The sequence below is a fragment of the Harpia harpyja genome, chromosome 5 (genome assembly GCF_026419915.1).
Source record: "Harpia harpyja isolate bHarHar1 chromosome 5, bHarHar1 primary haplotype, whole genome shotgun sequence".
In the NCBI taxonomy this organism is placed as follows: domain Eukaryota; kingdom Metazoa; phylum Chordata; class Aves; order Accipitriformes; family Accipitridae; genus Harpia; species Harpia harpyja.
Window position 1 is genome coordinate 47924480 of NC_068944.1, and position 17609 is coordinate 47942088.

Genomic DNA, 17609 nt, shown 5'->3' on the forward strand with positions numbered 1-17609 from the left:
TATTCTGACCATGGGTTCTTTACAAAATGACAGATACAAAGTCATTTTCCCCTCTACATCTTAACACATGGCTCCTTTCACCTGTCTGCCACAGCTACCATTCACTTGTGGTGACCAAATTGTCCTGTTCCAGTTTCCACCTGTATGAATGTGACTAGACTGTCCTTGGTGAGTCTTCAGTTGTGAAAATGATACAGCAAAAGTAGTTTGCCTTGCTGTGGATGCACAAACTCAGATCAGATCCACTCGAGAAGATGAGAGAACAGCAAAAGCTGTGCTGATGGTGGGGGAGAGTTCATGTTGTCTTTCAGATCTAGTCTGCTTTTTCCAAAATGAGCATCACTTCCCAAGTGCTGTGATTAGCAGCTACCAGTGATTGCGTGTTACATTTTTGGATATTCACCAACTTAGGTACTGTAGTTTGGTTATGCTGGCCAGGGAGTGGACACAAACCCCAATGGAAATAAGTTCTGATAATATGCATGGAATCCATTTTGCAAAGAGGAGTGTGCAGCCTGACCTCTGTGCAAGAATGAAGTTTCTCCAGCCTGTGGAAGTTGCTTGTATTTACTTCAGAATCTCTCTCAGCTACCACCAGTGAATCTCAAAGGAGCAATTCGATTTTACTTCTTTTTCTCCATTACTATTTAGCTGCCATACAGCAGTAAATCTGCATTCTTAGGGACATGTGTGATATTCTAGCTCCTTGTACCATAAGCTCCTTGGAGCAGAAACTGTTCTCTGTGTTAGCAGAAGCTAACACAAAGGGTGCTAGTCCTGGCTTCATTATATTGTTGTGTTGGGTTACAAATGTCATTCACTTTTAGCCAGAAGATCTGATAACAAACGGCTCTGCTTTCATATTGCTAGCAAACAAGATAACCCTGTCAGATAAAGCATCCTTTTCAGGAATGTTCTCTTAAATTACCATCCTGTATTTATTTCTTGTTAGTGGAGGTGCTAGTCACATCCAGGAGAGCAAATATGAACATATTTAGAGAAAAAACATCACACATTTTAATAGAGAAGAGTGTCTTTCTTATAGAAGTTGTAGATGAAGTCCCAGAAGGGATGAAGAACTGTCTTACAGTCTATGGACTGATATCAAATAAGTAAGAAAAAGAAAGCAGGTTTGTTTCAATTAGTATTGTAGGTTATAGCAATTAGCAACAAATCCTGTTGTCTTTTTACTTTTCCACAGCCTCTTACTGACCTCACTTTTATGACACTCTATAGGCTTTTTGTAAGACCAAAGACTAGGCATATGTCATACAGAAGCATCAGAAGAAAAGTCTTAAGATGTGAAGTGATGTACTCTTGCTATGCCTTCAGATTCACCTCTTCCCCATAAATCATTGCAGAGGAGTCAAACACAGTAATTATTGCATTTTAAGCTAATGGATTGCTTGGGTTAACTAAGGAAAGCAAACTTATCCTCTCTTCGTACCTCATATTTAGATGCTAAAGGGGACACCTCAGTTTCTCTGTCTTTTGGCCATGTTCTCTCTTCCTCACAGCTTGAGAGACTTCTCATAAATTTGCAACATTAAAAAAAGTTATAGCTTATCAATGGGTTTGTAAGCAGTAGGAATACATCAACTGTGTGTGTGTGTGTGTGTGTTATGAAAAGGATGTGTGTGGAAAGGAATGTAAATTACAAAGGATAGTGTCATCGTTTATAAGTTATTTCCTTTAACGAGTACTTCTATTCAAATCCAGATGGTGCTTGGAGAATTTTCTGCTACTGAAAAAAGAGTTCCCTTCCTCTTGGCTGTGGCTCCTTGCACCACACCTGGGAGTGACGCTGGTCACATTCCCATTGCCTGGCTTTGGGTCTGAATGTTCCACCATGTTATCATAACGTGGATGCTCAGCTCAAGTCCCTGAGGTGATGTCCCCTTTTTCTCTGGGACATAAGCAGCATGCTGTTGTTGAACTCTAACATCCTTTCTATGTTTCACCCTTTCTCCATCTGCTGAAAGTACTCTCTGCAGACTTACCAAGAGAAGGGGAAGAAAAAGCAAAGACTGCTCAGGAGAGTACTGAGTAATTTCCTGATTTAATAAATAAAGCTTGAGAATCTTGTTGCTATTTTCTGTCACTATTTTGTGAGTAGAAAAACTGCAATATTTTTAGAAACAAATGAGGAACAAAGATTCAAAGTTAAGTTTTGCTTCCAGCATTTTGAGTGTTTGTCAGATTCATGAGAGTCTCCTGGGAGCCCAAATGAGGTTATGACAATACAACAGCATATTGTTTCATTTAGTTAAGAAGGACCTTTTAGCTCCCCCCCCCGCCTCCCCGCCACCCCAGATTCCCACACATATTCCTAACACTACAATTGCAAACAAGATGAAGCTACTTTCAAGTTAGGATAGAAAACCAACTGGAAAGCAGCCATCAGTACTGCCCAACTGCTTAGCCCAAGAAGCAGGGCAGGCTGTCAAATCCATAGAAAGAGCAGGAAGCAAGGCAGCAGCCCACACACAGGGGCAAATGAACTGACACTACCACACTTAAAGACATATGCCTGTATGTGATCAGGACCACGCTTTCACATCCGAGTGGAAGGAAGCAGGTCACCTCTGCTCATCTCGATAGATGATCTTCAGTCACGTTAACAGAGTTGATCCTGTTTAGAGAACATGGATTGAATCTTCCAGATGGGTATCATGGTGTGTCGTCTCTGGCACACACTCAGAAATGTGGGAGGGTTTTCATTGCATCACCAGCACACCACCACTCTCCAGCTGGGTGCTCCTTGGAGGTCTGCCACCAAAGAAAGTTCAGCTGCGGACCTGTTAGCCAAAACAGTGGTGAGAGCTACTAAACCTTCAGCTCAGTGAGCTGTTACATCAAGTACTGGACAATAACATATATGCCTTAACAGTCAGTGAAGAAAAGCAGATGCTTCTAAGCTGTTATTCATCAACTAAAGAAGACATTTAAAATAGGTCAGCTAAACTGTTTCCTAAAGGTGCTTATCATTCTCCAAGGACTATATAGGGAGGTATTTCAAATGGAGATGCCTACGCTGCATTGAGAAGATCAGAGGCCAGGGTTCAAGAGGAGGGTAGTGCTAAATTCAACAGTTCACTTAGACAGAGATCAAGTAATGTACATGTTCAAACTCATTGTTAAACCAGGGCCTGACTGAGGAATGGAAACGGGGAAAGGCATGGCAGAGTCACAGAAGGCAGAGCAGGGACATCTGTTTGGGGTCGCTGAATTCAGTAGCCCCTCAGAGGTGAGGCTGCTGCAGCTCCATGCCCCAGGTACACTCAGCAGCAAGGCTGAGTTGGTCTTCCCAAAAGGCGCGCGTGGCCGCACACACATGCTGTGCATACACCTATACATGTGGCCAGCCACACAGACCAGCACAGACTGAAACACTCAGCGTTCACGCAAGCACAGACAGATCCTGTTTTCTTTCCCTCTCTGCTGAACGAGATGAAGGTGCATTAGTGGGAAATTAAGTTAAACCAGTCATTCAAATAGCTATGGAAAATGAGGAGTTAGAAGAAGAGGCAGACAATGGCTAGTGTGGACTGTCTGTCTGGTAAAAACAGACAGGGGGGACAGTGTACTGTGAGCAGTGTGGGTTGCCAGGAGGACTAAGCTTGAGCTATAGGCAGAAAGGAGAAAAGATGTGCTTTAATCCCCTTGTGGTTTAAGACCACTCAACTAAATGTTGTGTAGGTTTGTTTTTGTTTGATGGTTTTGGTTTTATTGGCAAAATAGATTCAAAGACAGTGTTTCCACCAGAGCAGGATGCTGCAGGCTGCTGGGGGAACCCTGCCGAATCCCTCCCTCCCCAGCCTTCCTGGATGAGGCATGGATGCAGTCAGGCAGCAGAAACTGTGCTTGCAGCCTGAGTGTGGGCACATGCCAGACCTCTGCCTGTAAGAGGTGAAGTACTGCAGGTGCTCTGGATGGGATCTCGTGTGGAGGAGGCAAAGGGGCTGCGACTGCTACCTGGAGAAGTGCACAGCATGGTCGGGGGGTATGGAGCCACTCAGCCCAGCTCCAGCACTGCAGGGGTTTTTTCAGAATGCCATTTTTGACTGGGCTAATTACCATCTTCAATGCTGGGTGTTTTTCGGGAATGATGATTTATTCCCCAAGTGCCTGGGGATAGTCCCCCATCAGTCCTTCTAGGTGAGCTGTGCCGCCAGTGGGCACCCAGTAGATACGCTGCGTGTTTGACAACAGCATAGGTGACTATGAATTTGTCTGAGCAGCAAGAAACAATATCTTGGCCATTTTCCTTATCACTTCAACTATTTTTTAAGATATTCATTCTGATAGCACAGCTTTACATCAAAGACATAAATTATATTGACACCCCTATGATGACCACCAAGAGCTCTCAGGGTGGGTTCCAAGCTGGTTTCAGATAGAAGAGGTGGTGTTGATGCAGAGTTTGAAAATATCTTTAGTCCAACATGTCTTCAACCTGTGACTGCCAATCCTCAAAGGGCTCACAGGTATCATATAGGCAACTCCTGCTTTGGGAATCCAGACCTGGTGCTATTATATAGATTTCAGGAAAGAACTCTGGCTTGAGTACAGTTAAAATTAAGTAAAAAAGCACATTCTTCCACTGTTTTCACAGGCCACTGTGAATAATCTGAAATTTGTATCCAAGAACAATACAGCAATTCTTCGCTGGTCCTAGAAAAGCTTTGGGAAGATGACACTTAATCACCATCTGGTCACTCCCTCCGTAACAGTGACAGGGTGAGAAGCATAGCTTTCTCAGGAGATACAATGTCTTCACAAGCACTTCAGCATTTCTGAAATGATGACAGATTTAAGATATTTTTTTTTACTTATTTCAGGTTTTCTCTCTCTTTCTGTCTTCTTTTTTTTCTCTCAAACTGTTTAACATCTAGCTGCCTATATACCTTGAGCAAAGGAGTATCTTGCGACAATATATTTCAGGTGCAAGCAACTTCAATCTCCTATTTCATATGACAAATCAGTTAGAAACTGTAAGTAGTAGAAGGAAATCAGGAATGTTGTTCATGCTCTGAGTAATCTACTCTTTGGCTATAGTTCTTGTTCAAATTGCCTCTTTTTCTTTATGTACCGAGCTGTTGACGTATGAGAACGTGTGCTGGGGAAGCTGAGGAGAGATGCACTGAATGGTGACTCTCATAGCAGACACTGCGGAGGTGAGGTTAGTCTCAGCTACATCGACTCCTGGACAGTTTCACTGTTGGAGAAGAGTAGTCACAGCAGCTTGGTCCTGTGTCACTGGCTGTGACTAAAACCATGTGTATTAATGGATAATTCTGTGTGCGTGCATGTCTGCGTGTGTGTAGATCTACATATATTGCACATCTCACCTATCCAAGGAATTTGGTGTGTCACTACGCTCTTCCGTGCCCTTGGCCAGTCTCCCTTCCCTGAATACCTTCTCCCTAGTAATTTCATGCTTCCATTTAGAGCATTTTAAAGCCTCATTGCTTTTCTCTGAACTCTCTCCGTCGATCCAATCAGTTTGCACTGCATTACACAGAACTAGGCACGACAGTGTGCGGCCTGGAGGCTTTACTAGTGACAAGCAGAGCATGCAGATAACCGCGGCTCGCTGGCTATCCTCCTGACTCTGCATCCCAATATGAGGTTTGCCTTTTTTCAGTAATGCCACGTTTGCCACTCATTTTCAGTGTGTGATCCACTATGAACTCCCAGTGTTTGTACCAGTTCTTGCTTGTTCTCCATCTGGTATTTGTGCTCCTGCTGATATCGCCTAGTGCATTTTTCCCTCTTAAATGTCCCCCTGGCTGTTTCAAACTATTTCCTGAGTTTGTTGAGATCATTTGAATTTGAACCCTGCCCTCCGGTATGCTTGCATTTCCTCTCATCTCTGTACAATCTATAAATAACATCATGGTTATTACTGAGGAGACTGAATAGGACTGGACCAGCACAAGTCCACTTGATACCTCCTTCCACTTTGACAGTGAACCATTGACAGTCCAAGTATTGGTTTTGCATCAGTTTATACCCCTTCTCTGTAGCAGCAGCTTAATCTATCCTAAATTTATAGCATGTTTACGAATATGTCTTTGGGTTTACTGTAAAAGCTTTATGGAAGTCAACAGAAGTGACTACTACTGCTGTTCTTCCATCCATAAGACTTGTCACCCTGTGTAGAAGAACATGAGATTGGTTTGAAATTACTTATTCAGATAGGGCCCCATTCTTTACAAAACATGGGAGGGAATATAATTTTAAAATTATTCCTCTTCCTTGACACAAGTTTTCCAAAGTCGTTAGCTTAGACTATAACGATTGCCTCTTTATTTCACAACATGCTCTCTGCCCAACTGGAGACAGAGCCAGGATAAACTGTGATGATGCTTCTTGATTACATCAAAATCCCCAGAAAAAGGAAGCGCCAGGGAGAGCCTTAATGTTGGTTCCTGTGACCCTGGCCAGAGGACTCAGATCCTATCTGGAAAGCACAGACATTTATACACCTAACCTTTCTTAATCTGACTGCTCTATCTCTTGTTAACTTAAATGAAAATATTTGTGTTAACTGGGTAATTAGGGGCCTTGAATGTTATGTCTTACAGTGTCAAATTGCTTTGTAGTCTTATTTTTCCACTGTTCATAAAGAGAGGAGGTTTGTGAAGGAATTAGAATTCCTTTTAAATGAATTGGCCTGTACAAATCTGTAAGAGTCAGTAGGCTATAAAACTCTGAACACTATACGGTACAAGATACAAGAAGGTGGCACAACGCCATACAAAGCTATGACCCTCTGCTAGGAGATTCTCTGTAAGGAGACTGAGGGCTCCACCTTCACTGTGTCACAGATTTTTTTCATAACAAATGAGCAGAGCTTCCAAGTAAAACATGCATATGTATTTTAGATTTCAGCTCTGGAAATTCATGCGAAGGTCTGAGAGATAAATGAGGTTATTGTTGGCATGTATAAGTATTGTACAGTAGCTAGATACATTAAATATCTCTCCTTTCTGGTAATTATGTCTACAGATTTCCCAAAGAAACCCTAAACTGTCAAACTTGATACAGGCCGTGCTTTAGCTGGCATGTCCCACAGCTCCACTGTAGATGTCTCCTCCGGTAGCTTTAACTGTGACACCGTGTTTATAAGCTTGAAGGACAAGATCAATTCTTGCAATGTTTTTAACCAGATTGCTGGCAGAGGAGCCTCTTCTAAGGAAGTCTTATCCACAAGAGAGTGTGCCAGCGAGTGTGTTCATTTGGAAGTGAACATAAAACCCTTTTCCCCTCCCTTACACTTCTCACAAATAGTATGAACAATGCTGGTGATCACATTATAGCAAATAATATGAAAAATACTTCAAATAAATACTTTCAGTTAATACTCCACTGAGGACCTGAAATTAAATCCAGCTGTAATCCATTCACCCCACCCTTCCTAATCCCCAAAGCATGGCATTCCTCCTGATTTTACTTTTAAAAATTTTCATAACATTTGAGGAAAGTATATTTAAATACTGATTTGCTACTTGAAAGGTAAAAAGAGCAGTCTCCTTTGAAAATACTGTGTGAATCGTGTCTAACACAGCTTGCTTTCTCTGTAGTGTCTCAGGGACTGCATTATTCCCAATGTTGTTGTGCCCTTTAGTCCAAATAACATCATTTTCTTGTGCTTCCCATCTGCAGCATGATGGCCAATAGCCAATCACTACGTTTTGCATTGAAATGGCAAGGATATGCTCTAATTGCCTCCCTAACAAAGAGCTTGATTACATCCAAATTCCAGGATTTCTGAAGGCGATTTTTTCATGGCATCAGCCTATTTGTTTCTGACTGATTACCCCTTCAGCACTAACATTTCACTCCTTTGTATCCCAGACAACAACAGAACATCTTTAAACCAAAATGAAAATTAGAGAAGGTAACAACATCTTAAAAGGCACAGTGGAGCAATTTCTGTACAGCACAGTGTTAATCACCATAACAAGTTGTTTCTCTGAAAAAATGTGGTAAGTAGTGAGGACTTCTTATGAAGTGCAATTGCTTTAATAACACAGCCTAATCCCCCTCCACAAATCTTTGCCATTTCTTGAATTGCTCAGCCATATGTTTGCTGTCTAGTGAAACTGTCCTAATAGGTGACAAGGCTTTTGTGTGAAACAGCAGCAAAGCCCATGCGCTGGGCCCTTGGATGGGTGTGAATTCACTTTGCAGGAATACGGTTGCCGCCAAAATGAACTTACCTAAAACAGCCAAGGGAAGTTCAAAGTTACTACCTAAGATATCAGCAAGGACAAAGATTCCCTTGCAGGAGAGTCAGTGTCTTCGCCTCTCCTCTCTGCTCCACTGTGTGGAAAAGACCAGGGTGCAGGGTACAGTATCCCAGGTTTAGCTATACATCACCAGGAGATGCCTTCTATCACAAATTGCCAAATTCTGCCCAGTCCAAGGTAACAGCTATGGTATCCGGAGTCCAGACGCAGCTTTTATTTGACTTCAGTGCTCCCTGTGGGAGCACCAGGGCTGAGGCAGGCTCTTGTCACGCAAGCTTGCTTTTCCTGCCCCACAAGACATCAGGCAGGGCAGAGGCAGGCAATGCTGACAGGTCTGTAGCAACTGGAGGATGAATCCCCCATGCAGGCATTTCCCACCGCCTCGGGAGATGCAGGCGAAAGGACGTGAGACAGAGCCTTACAGCACTCACAGAAAGAGCGCCTGACAGGAGAAGAGTGTGAGTGTGGCCCTCGAAAATCAGCTAGGTTTTCATTACCTGGGGTGGGCACTAGGTCAACCTGATTGCTTTAAATAATGCTGCTTATATGCCAGCATCAGGCTACTGATATTTCTAGATTAAGTGCATACACAAGCCAGGGAAATGGCAAATGCACTTGTTTCTTAATGTGAAAGCACAGCTCAAGACACAGGCATCGTACCTCAGTCTAGATGTTCGTTCCATAAGTATCTGTCCCATGAAAAGTTTAGGAAAGAAGAAAACCTAATTTACAGTAAGACATAAAAAACACCTTGACACTACACAATTCATATTCCCCCTAAAATCTCCTGGAGACACCAAGAATTGCTTTACGGACACCAATATCCCAAAGCGCTCTATTTCTGTGCTGATTTGTACCACCTGCCCTATTGTTTTTGCCTTCAACACTATCAGTTCTGTTGCACTTTTCCTGTTTTGGAAAGTCTCCAGCTCTCATGACATTTTTAAGTGACCTTTGTATAGAATGAAAGTGCCAAATACTAGGCTCCTACTAGCATACCTGCATTTAGTTAGGAACTTAAAACCCCAAAGCTATCATTATTTTAATCCCAAATCTCTGGAAAAATAAATGCAATTAAAAGTTCCATAAGGAGAAAAGGAGAGAGTTGGGTTATGTCACAGAAAAGGAGAAGAGAGTAAATAAGTACATGAGGACTAGGTGAGCTGTCCTTTGTTTTTTTTTTTGTTACTGTTTCCAGATCTGGAAAAACCACAGTTTGTACCAAAGTGAATGTTCATTTCCTTTTCTCAAGGAAATAAAAAGCTGAACACTGATATTTTATTGGAGAGGAAAATTTTCCATTTAACCTCAGAGAAGCATTTACAGGTTGCAGCAGGAAAAGCAAAGGAAATACAGAGCTTGTTTGCAGCAGCAGCTACTCCTTTGCCTGCGGCTCAGGGGCGGGAGACAAGCTCTACTTGAAAGGCTCTGGATGACTTCCACCTTCCCAGAGCCGGGCCGGGGTGGGCAGCTCCAGCAGCCTCGCTGGGAGCATGTCACGCTGCAAGGGGAGGGAATGAAGAAGCTACAGAGCAAAAATCCAGATTCGTAAGTCAGTTTCAGGCCATGGCAGATTCTGAGCTGTAAGAAATATGTTTTCGGCTCTCTGTTAAGAGTCTAGGAGAATAAACTGGAAGCTCGTGTACAACAGTTCACGCTGTTATGACTGTTCTTATGGAAGCTTGGTGGACGATCTTCACTTAAAATATGTGATTACAATCTGTTTGCAAAAGATGATACAAGGGGTATCATGCTGCATCCATTCCTTGTTACAGTCACTGAGGACTTGGAGTCACAGAAACTCTGACACTCACAGAGGCGAGTTTTAATGGTAAGGCTGAAGATGGGGAATTTGTCCCTCCATGTAGGTTACAGACCAGGATAAACTCTTCCTTAAAACTGCTGTCCATAAATCTCACAGCCTTCTCTCACAGCTCATGTTTTCTAGGATTCATCCTGTTTGCCTTCTGGCATCTGCCTCCAGTTAGTCTGCATCTACATAAAAGTGTGTCCAAAGCTGGACCCAGTCTCTAGCTTTTCCAGTGATGGGTAGAGAAGAAAGGTGACCTTTACATTTTGCATTCACATATGATATCCATCTCTTAACTATCTGTTCGGCCACACCAATTTAGATTCTGACGTTCAGGATCTCTCTTAGCCTTGAGAATTTGTGTTTTTGACTGTAAAACTAGTAGGCAAAGGTTCACATCAGCACTGCAGCTCCTAACAAGCCAAAATAAACACACAGGCCTCTCACAGTTGTTTTAACCCCACCAAGAAGGCAGGGAGAGCCCTGCATGATGGCGTGGAGGCAATGACAAGGGGTTAAATACTCCACTTCATGTGGTTAGCATGACTGTTGTAGTGTTACTGAACACTGGCTATCAGAGGCAAAAATTAATAAGCTGCTACAGTGCTTTTTGATTAAATATATTTCCAGAAGTCTAGGTTTGGTTTATCTGTTTTTTCCTTAGTTAAAAGCAGAGTAAGTGCGATGGGAGGAATGAACAGCTTAGCTACTCAGCAGGGCTTTGGCAGCAAACTCTACCCAACAAAATCTCCTTCGTGTGCTTAACATTAAGCACATGCATAAATGCTGTGCTGGAAATAGACTGGATTGCTAAGCACTTTCCAAAATGAAGCCCTCTAGCCCTGAGATTTCTGCAGTTCATTCACACCTGCTCCACACTTCGTTTCACAGGTCAAGAGCTCTTTTGCCAGAGAAACATGGAATGTGTTCTGACAATTTTTTCCTCTTCCAAATAAATGGCAGGATATAAAAAGTGGTACTGAAAGAAGTATAAACATTTTGGGATGAGACTGAAACATGCTGTGGTAAAACCATAAGGCTGAAACAGTAAATCATACTGAAAGTCAAAAATTCTGGCGGTAAAGATGATATTCCATATACGAACTATTCAACAATAAAATCTTTTACAGGAAAGGAATATTGAATCCATGAGATGATAATTTTTACACATATCAAGGAAGCAGTGTTAACCCTCTCTCAGAGGCAGATCAGTTGTGTTTCACCATTTTACTCAGAAAAAAACTTAAATATTCATGTGGAGACAAACACTCTATTTTATGTGTTGAGAAGCTTTTATTGGATCACCACAATACTTTGGATTAGTTACACTATGGCTCTGAAATATGAAATTATAGTATAGTCATTTTCCCAATAAAAGGAAATAAGAAAATAAAGAAGCACAGTGCATGAGGCTTTGGTCACCGAACTAAGCCAAGTTTTAAGAGCCAGTCCCAGTCCAGTGCAGAGAGGGAATTTCTTCACGCTCTTTCATAGACTCTAGTGCAGACAACTCCTTTCATGGCACATTCCTAAGGCACAAAGGAAAATTAATATAAACCTTTTGCTGAGAGCAGGCGTGTCTGCTGCAGTAACCTTTGAAGTCAGTGAAAATCCAGCCGTCATGTTTTACACCTTTACATCATTTTTAGAGCAAACAGCAAAGCTATTTTTATATTGCAAATGGAGTGGTTTCTATTTTAACATCTTCAGACTTAAGTGGCATATAATGACAAACAGATTGCAAAATTAGGCTCAGATTCCAGAAACAAATTTACCTTCCTTGGTATTGTTGCTGGCTTGACAGAAATATCAGCCTCACCTAGTTTATTATACCATGGCCCATGGACACATCCCATTTTACAAAGTTTTTTTTGTGGAAGCAGAAGTAGCCTGGGTAGTTCAGAGGTCAGGCTTGTGGCCTAAAAAACTTTCCACTTATGAGTCACAAAATATTCCTCCTGACCCTCTCGCCCCAGTGGCCTTCAGCGGCTCCTGGTGACTCACAGCCACAGGACGTGTGTGACAGAGGCGACGGGACATTAAAAAAGACCTCATGGGTCTGCAAAAGATGATGCCTCCTCCACAAACCTGTTTGAGGCAAGGGGCAGACAGCAGGATGCCGATGGAAGAGGCACCCTACCTCTCTGCTTTTTGAAGATCGTTTAATACTTAGAAAAAGTTTACACAGAAATGCAGCTATGAGGAGATGCAAATCACCCTTCCAAATGTACAAGAGCTTAAAACAAAATGCAGTCAGAACAAGCTAGCACGTAAAGGCGTAATGCTGCTGATTTCAAACAAGGCACCAAAATTAGTTTGGCTCCACTCTTTAAAAACTTTACTGAACAAAAACTTTCTTTCACTCAAAAGTGAAATCTTAATTTTAGTAATGATACTCACAACTGGGGTCCCTAAAGTGTGTTATCACCCTGGCTTGGCCAACCCATGGCTTTCACATGGCTGCTAGAGAAAGGCAGGTTGAATGGGGGGTGAGGGAAAGCCAGCATTCCCCTGTCCCTGGGAAAGATGTGGTTCCCTCACCGCAGCAGGCATTTTGGAGGAGCCATCAGGACCTGCCAGTCCCTGCTGCAGGTCACCACACAGGCAGGTGTGGGCACAAAGGTGCTGCTGGCTTTCACACAATAAACCTCAAGCACCTGCTTAGTGCACTTGGCATGCTCACGTGGAAAAAGCAAACAGAAGTGTGTGAATTGATGGTTTTTAGTGGAAATAGATGTGTGAAAAGGTGTAAAATCAGTTTTCTAAGGTGGACAGCATTTATTCCAAAGATAGGAAAAAGGAAAGAGCCATTCCAGGGACAGCAGTACCCAACTTGCAAACTTTTATTTGCATTTCACAGGTTTCTGCTATTCGAAAACCTCATTTCTTTTAAGAATATATAATAATCTTGGGAGCAGTAAATATTCTGCCAATTAATGGTAGCTCTGCTGACACAGTCACTTTAAAGACAATTTGCTGTATGGAACGATATTTATTTCCTTGCAGCTTGTTTCCTAAGCTTGGTTCCCTTTTTGTCCCTCTTAATTTGTCTCATAAGCTAGAGAGAAAGCCAAAATTGACAGTCTATTTAGACAGAAGCAAACTGAAGGCTGCATCCTTCTGACCTTTATCAGCATACAAGGAGTGTGAACTTACCACCACCATTTTCCCATCAACCAGTCTTCTCTTTATCGTGCTCTCTTTGCCATTCCACTTCTGCACTTGCACCAATGCTCCTTTCTCCAAGGTTACAACACTCTGCAAAAGCCAAGAAAGAGTTTCAAACTGTAATCTGAGCTTTGTAGTTTAGAGCAGCAATTCACTTTACGTTCAGCAAGATCCGCATTCTTGGCTAATGACACGCTTTGTAACATTGGTTTCAGCACCATACTATTTCTTCTTCAATGCTTTCTTTGAATAGTTTGGAAAACTCATCGTGCGCTAGGGGGCTAGGAAAAACTCCTCCTGGTGCTGTTCTAGGATGTCAAGACTACTTGGAGATCATCAGACCCCTTACCTTGACTTTCCGGTCATCTGCTGTTGTTTCATCAAACTGCTGGCCCAGTTTGAAAGAGATCGTTGTATTTTTGAAGGTGCTTTCAGTTCTGATGGTTACTATGTCCCCTTTCATACTGATGATCACATCAGGCTTTGCCAGGCCACCTAGTTTCCGGGTAGCCAAGCCCACTCCTAGAAATCAGAAACAAAACTATAATTACATTCTAGCAAGCAAGAAACTCAGTATCCTTTCATAAATCTTCAGTGGAAGAATAAGGAACAGTTCCTTCTTGAATACTCTAATGCTTGATTCAGATGAGACACTAATTCTTCAAATGAGGAAGTACTGCATTCGGAGACTGAGGCAGCCCCAGTTGATAGAGTGCACCTTCAGCAAGAAATAAAGATATACATGAGTATACACTTGTGTATATTTAGCTAAGAAGAAACAAAGACAGTTACAAATCTGCATGAATTTGTGTAGCGATAGAATGGGTAGAAAAATTCAGAGGAATTGTCTGTTTCTCATAAAAGCTTGCAAAAATCCTTTTTTAAAAAAACTCTTGAAAAATCTGAGAATCTGCACTTTTGTTAACCAGCTGCATGGAAGAAACTGGATACTGAGCTGCTAATGTGCTGGTGCTTGTTCATTAAAACACAGTGGAGACTGGGCAATTCCTAGGTTGCTACTAACGTCCCTTAAGGATCCTTGCATCTGAACATCAATGAAAAGTACAAGTATGAAGTATAAAAAATGTTGAAGCATAAGAGCAAAGAGCTGCAGAGAGCTTCAGGGAAAATCCCACGTCAAAAGCCTTTTATATTGCCTAGTGCCTTTCAGTCCAGTTCATTGTATACAAGTTGTGAGGTCTGGGGGAAGTTAGAATGAAGGCCACCAATGATGTATTGCTGTTTTATAAAAGCAGAAAGGGGATAGCTGTAGCTATTGCCTTTGTTAATGCTACGCTATGCTCAGATGAAAAGATCCATCTAAAAGGGTATAAAGTTGTCTGTATAGTATAACACTATTTGCAGTAATTATTCTATACTGAACAATTCTGTTCAGATCTTCAGAAAAATATCTGTAGCTGGACTTTCATCCCACATTTACTCTGGTTAATTAATTAACTGCAATTCTTTTATTATTCAGTTTAACATTTCAAATAAAGGGAATTAGTGTCTCAGTGAATCATTTATATAGCAAAAGCAATGCTGTAGCTGACTGTCTGTGCACTTGCTATATAGGAATGAAGCCAGCATTAAAATGAAAAACAATGCCTAATTTATTACATTCCTGGCATTCTTCAGTAACAGATAGATTCATTCATAGGATTTAGACCTCTGAAACCAAAGTGTCATGAGACATCAGCTCCATTATATATTGTAAATTATCACAAGTCACGAGTTTAATGGTGCAGTCAAAAGAAACATAAAAAAATGCTGCATCTCCATAGATTCTTCTCATTACAGAAAAACGAATTAGATCAGGTCAGTTCAGCTAGACAGAAGTAAATTTATTACAGTAATTCAGCACCTACCTTTCTGTTTTTCCACTTTAGATGCTAAAGGAAAAGAAACTAAATTATGCTAGAAAAGTAATTAAAGTGCTTTTGTGGCCAGGAAGAAGGCACCATCCATGAGCAAAGCATAAGATGAAGAACAGACATTCCCAAAGGAAACAAACAAACAAAAAAAGAACATTTCTCACCCAGTTCTTTCATATAGTCATCAAAATTTTCACTGGAGACGAGTTTCCAGGTTCCCACAAATCGGTTACACATTGTACAGGCTTTGCGAGGCAGTCGTCCTGCAGAGAGAGGCAGTGGCCACAGCAGCTCTCGGTGGGAGTCAGAGAGATTGTGTGCCCGACTTAGATCTCGCTGGCCTCCTTTTAAAGATGCCCCATCCCTGTAGCGGTCAGGACAGGCCAATAGGAGAGGCAGTGCCAGGGCAAGACAATGTGCACCTTGTCCAAGGCAGCCGTATCAGTACCAAGGCTCCGGGTGATGCCTGCCTCGGCTTCCTCCACTGAATAGATCAAGACACTGAGGGGTGTGTGGGGACGGAGACGTCAGCTTACCACTGTATCTGCAGAGCAGTCAGGGGACACTGCGGTGGGGTCTCAGCAACATGGAGCCACCAGGCAAAAGAGCATTGGGTCCATATGAAACTCAGCTCTGACTGTCCTCCCAGTGCCATTCTCCTGCTATGACCCTATAGACTAGGCTAGGCTAGAGTAGACTAGAATAGAATATTTCAGTTGGAAGGGACCTACAACGATCATCTAGTCTAACTGCTTGACCACTTCAGGGATGACCAAAAGTTAAAGCATGTTATTAAGGGCATTGTCCAAATGCCTCTTAAACACTGACAGGCTTGGGGCATCAACCACCTCTCTAGGAAGCCTGTTCCAGTGTTTGACCACCCTCTCGGTAAAGAAATGCTTCCTAATGTCAAGTCTAAACCTCCCCTGATGCAGCTTTGAACCATGCCCACGCGTCCTATCACTGGATACCAGGAAGAAGAGATCAGCACCTCCCTCGCCACTTCCCCTCCTCAGGAAGCTGTAGAGAGCATTACCACTATTGTCACCTGTGTGCTAGTCAGGTAAATCAAAGCCACGTGGATTTGGGGGAGGAGCTATCACGAAGCTGCTGTACATAGTGTTTTGTTGGTTTTTTTTTACTTTCATGATCGATTCTGGAAAGGGTCTGTATGTTTTATCATTTAAAGGCAGAACTGAATTATACTGTTCTGTTTGCTCCCTTTGCATCAGAGCAATGATCCCTGTACATACCCCAGGCAGCACCACAAAGAGAAGAAGCAACCAAACTTTGCTGCCTCTCTTCTTCCACAACAGGGCATGTTCAGAAGATCAGTGCATCGGTGGAGATCAGCTCTTGTGCTTGGCAGGTGGATGGCATGAACCATCCAGGCTGAGTCATTAAAAGGCTTATTCTCAAAGTCACATGGTGAGAGGTAAGCAGTTTTACTGGGTTGGGAGGAGGGCATATAGTGCTCTCTTTTTGCCTTTCTGCACCTGGGTAGTTTTTCTGCCATAGACTTAAGAGCAGATTTAAGCAGCGCAGTCATATAAGGCGTTGCATTCAAACATGTCCTACTATTGTCAGATTTCCTCAAGTTTCCCTTCTCCCGTGAAGAGACTCCACAACATCCCTGGGTCCATGTCTGCCTTGTGCTGGAGAGCCCAGAAATGGACCCAGCATTCCAGGTGTGGCCTCACCAGTGCTGAGCAGAGGGGAACGATTATCTCCCTCAACCTGCAACACTCCTCCTAATGCAGCCCAGGACATGACTCACCATCTTTGCCACAAGACCACATTGCTGGCTCACGTTCAACTTGGTGTCCACCAGGACCCCCAGGGCCTCTTCTGCAAAGCTGAGTTTGAAAGTTTGAAAAGTTTGAGTTTGAAAATTCAAAAACTTTTTAAAAGATGTACATTTAGAACTATTGTCTTGTGGTTAGTGAAAACCAGACACAAAGAACAAATCCATAAACCATATGTATATTTGACCAGCAGGAATTTAAAGCATCGTAATTCAAGACACCTCAAACTATCTGTAACTATTTAGTGTAAGACCACATCAACTGTAATTCTGTCCTTCCTAAACTATCTTCCTGGGGAAAATGATTACTTGCTACTTTGAAGGATTAGAAGGACTCTTTCTTACTTGTATGAATAATAGTTGCCTGTTTGTCTTTTTTGCATGATTACATTTTCTGGGTTATGACCACTTACAGGGGCTTTTCAGGTCTACATTGTAAGGGTGGAGGGACACCGGGATCATAGGTTGTGGGACCAAATTTCTTCTGTTTAGGATAGAAAGAGTGAGATGGAGCTGATGCTGGGCCAAGGAGGGTGAGGTTTGGGTCTCATCTTGAAAGCTGTCATATGCAAGAAGGGCAACATGCTTAAACAGTAGAACGATACAGCCTGAGCAGTGACAATATTGTAGTCTTTGGATTATACTGGGGTTGTGGGGGAAATAATAAGGTCTTAAGTCACAAATTTTGGTTGTAT

General features: G+C 42.4%; 1 protein-coding gene across 1 annotated transcript; it reads right to left on the reverse strand.

Moving 5' to 3' along the window:
• Positions 1-11341: 11341 nt before the first annotated feature.
• Positions 11342-15452, reverse strand: LOC128141998 (myelin P2 protein). Its single transcript, XM_052787537.1, has 4 exons — positions 15275-15452; positions 13586-13758; positions 13225-13326; positions 11342-11597 (listed from the first exon to the last, which is right to left on the reverse strand). The coding sequence occupies exons 1-4, from the start codon at positions 15345-15347 to the stop codon at positions 11547-11549; spliced, it is 399 nt and encodes a 132-aa protein (XP_052643497.1). The 5' UTR covers positions 15348-15452; the 3' UTR covers positions 11342-11546.
• Positions 15453-17609: the final 2157 nt, after the last annotated feature.

Coding starts and splice junctions, on each gene's coding strand:
- LOC128141998 (XM_052787537.1), bottom strand. CDS start 15,347: ATGTGTAACCGATTTGTGGGAACCTGGAAACTCGTCTCCAGTGAAAAT. Junction 13,759..15,274: donor TGACTATATGAAAGAACTGG/GTGAGAAATGTT, acceptor TCTGATTTCTAG/GAGTGGGCTTGGCTACCCGG. Junction 13,327..13,585: donor CAGATGACCGGAAAGTCAAG/GTAAGGGGTCTG, acceptor TGGCTTTTGCAG/AGTGTTGTAACCTTGGAGAA.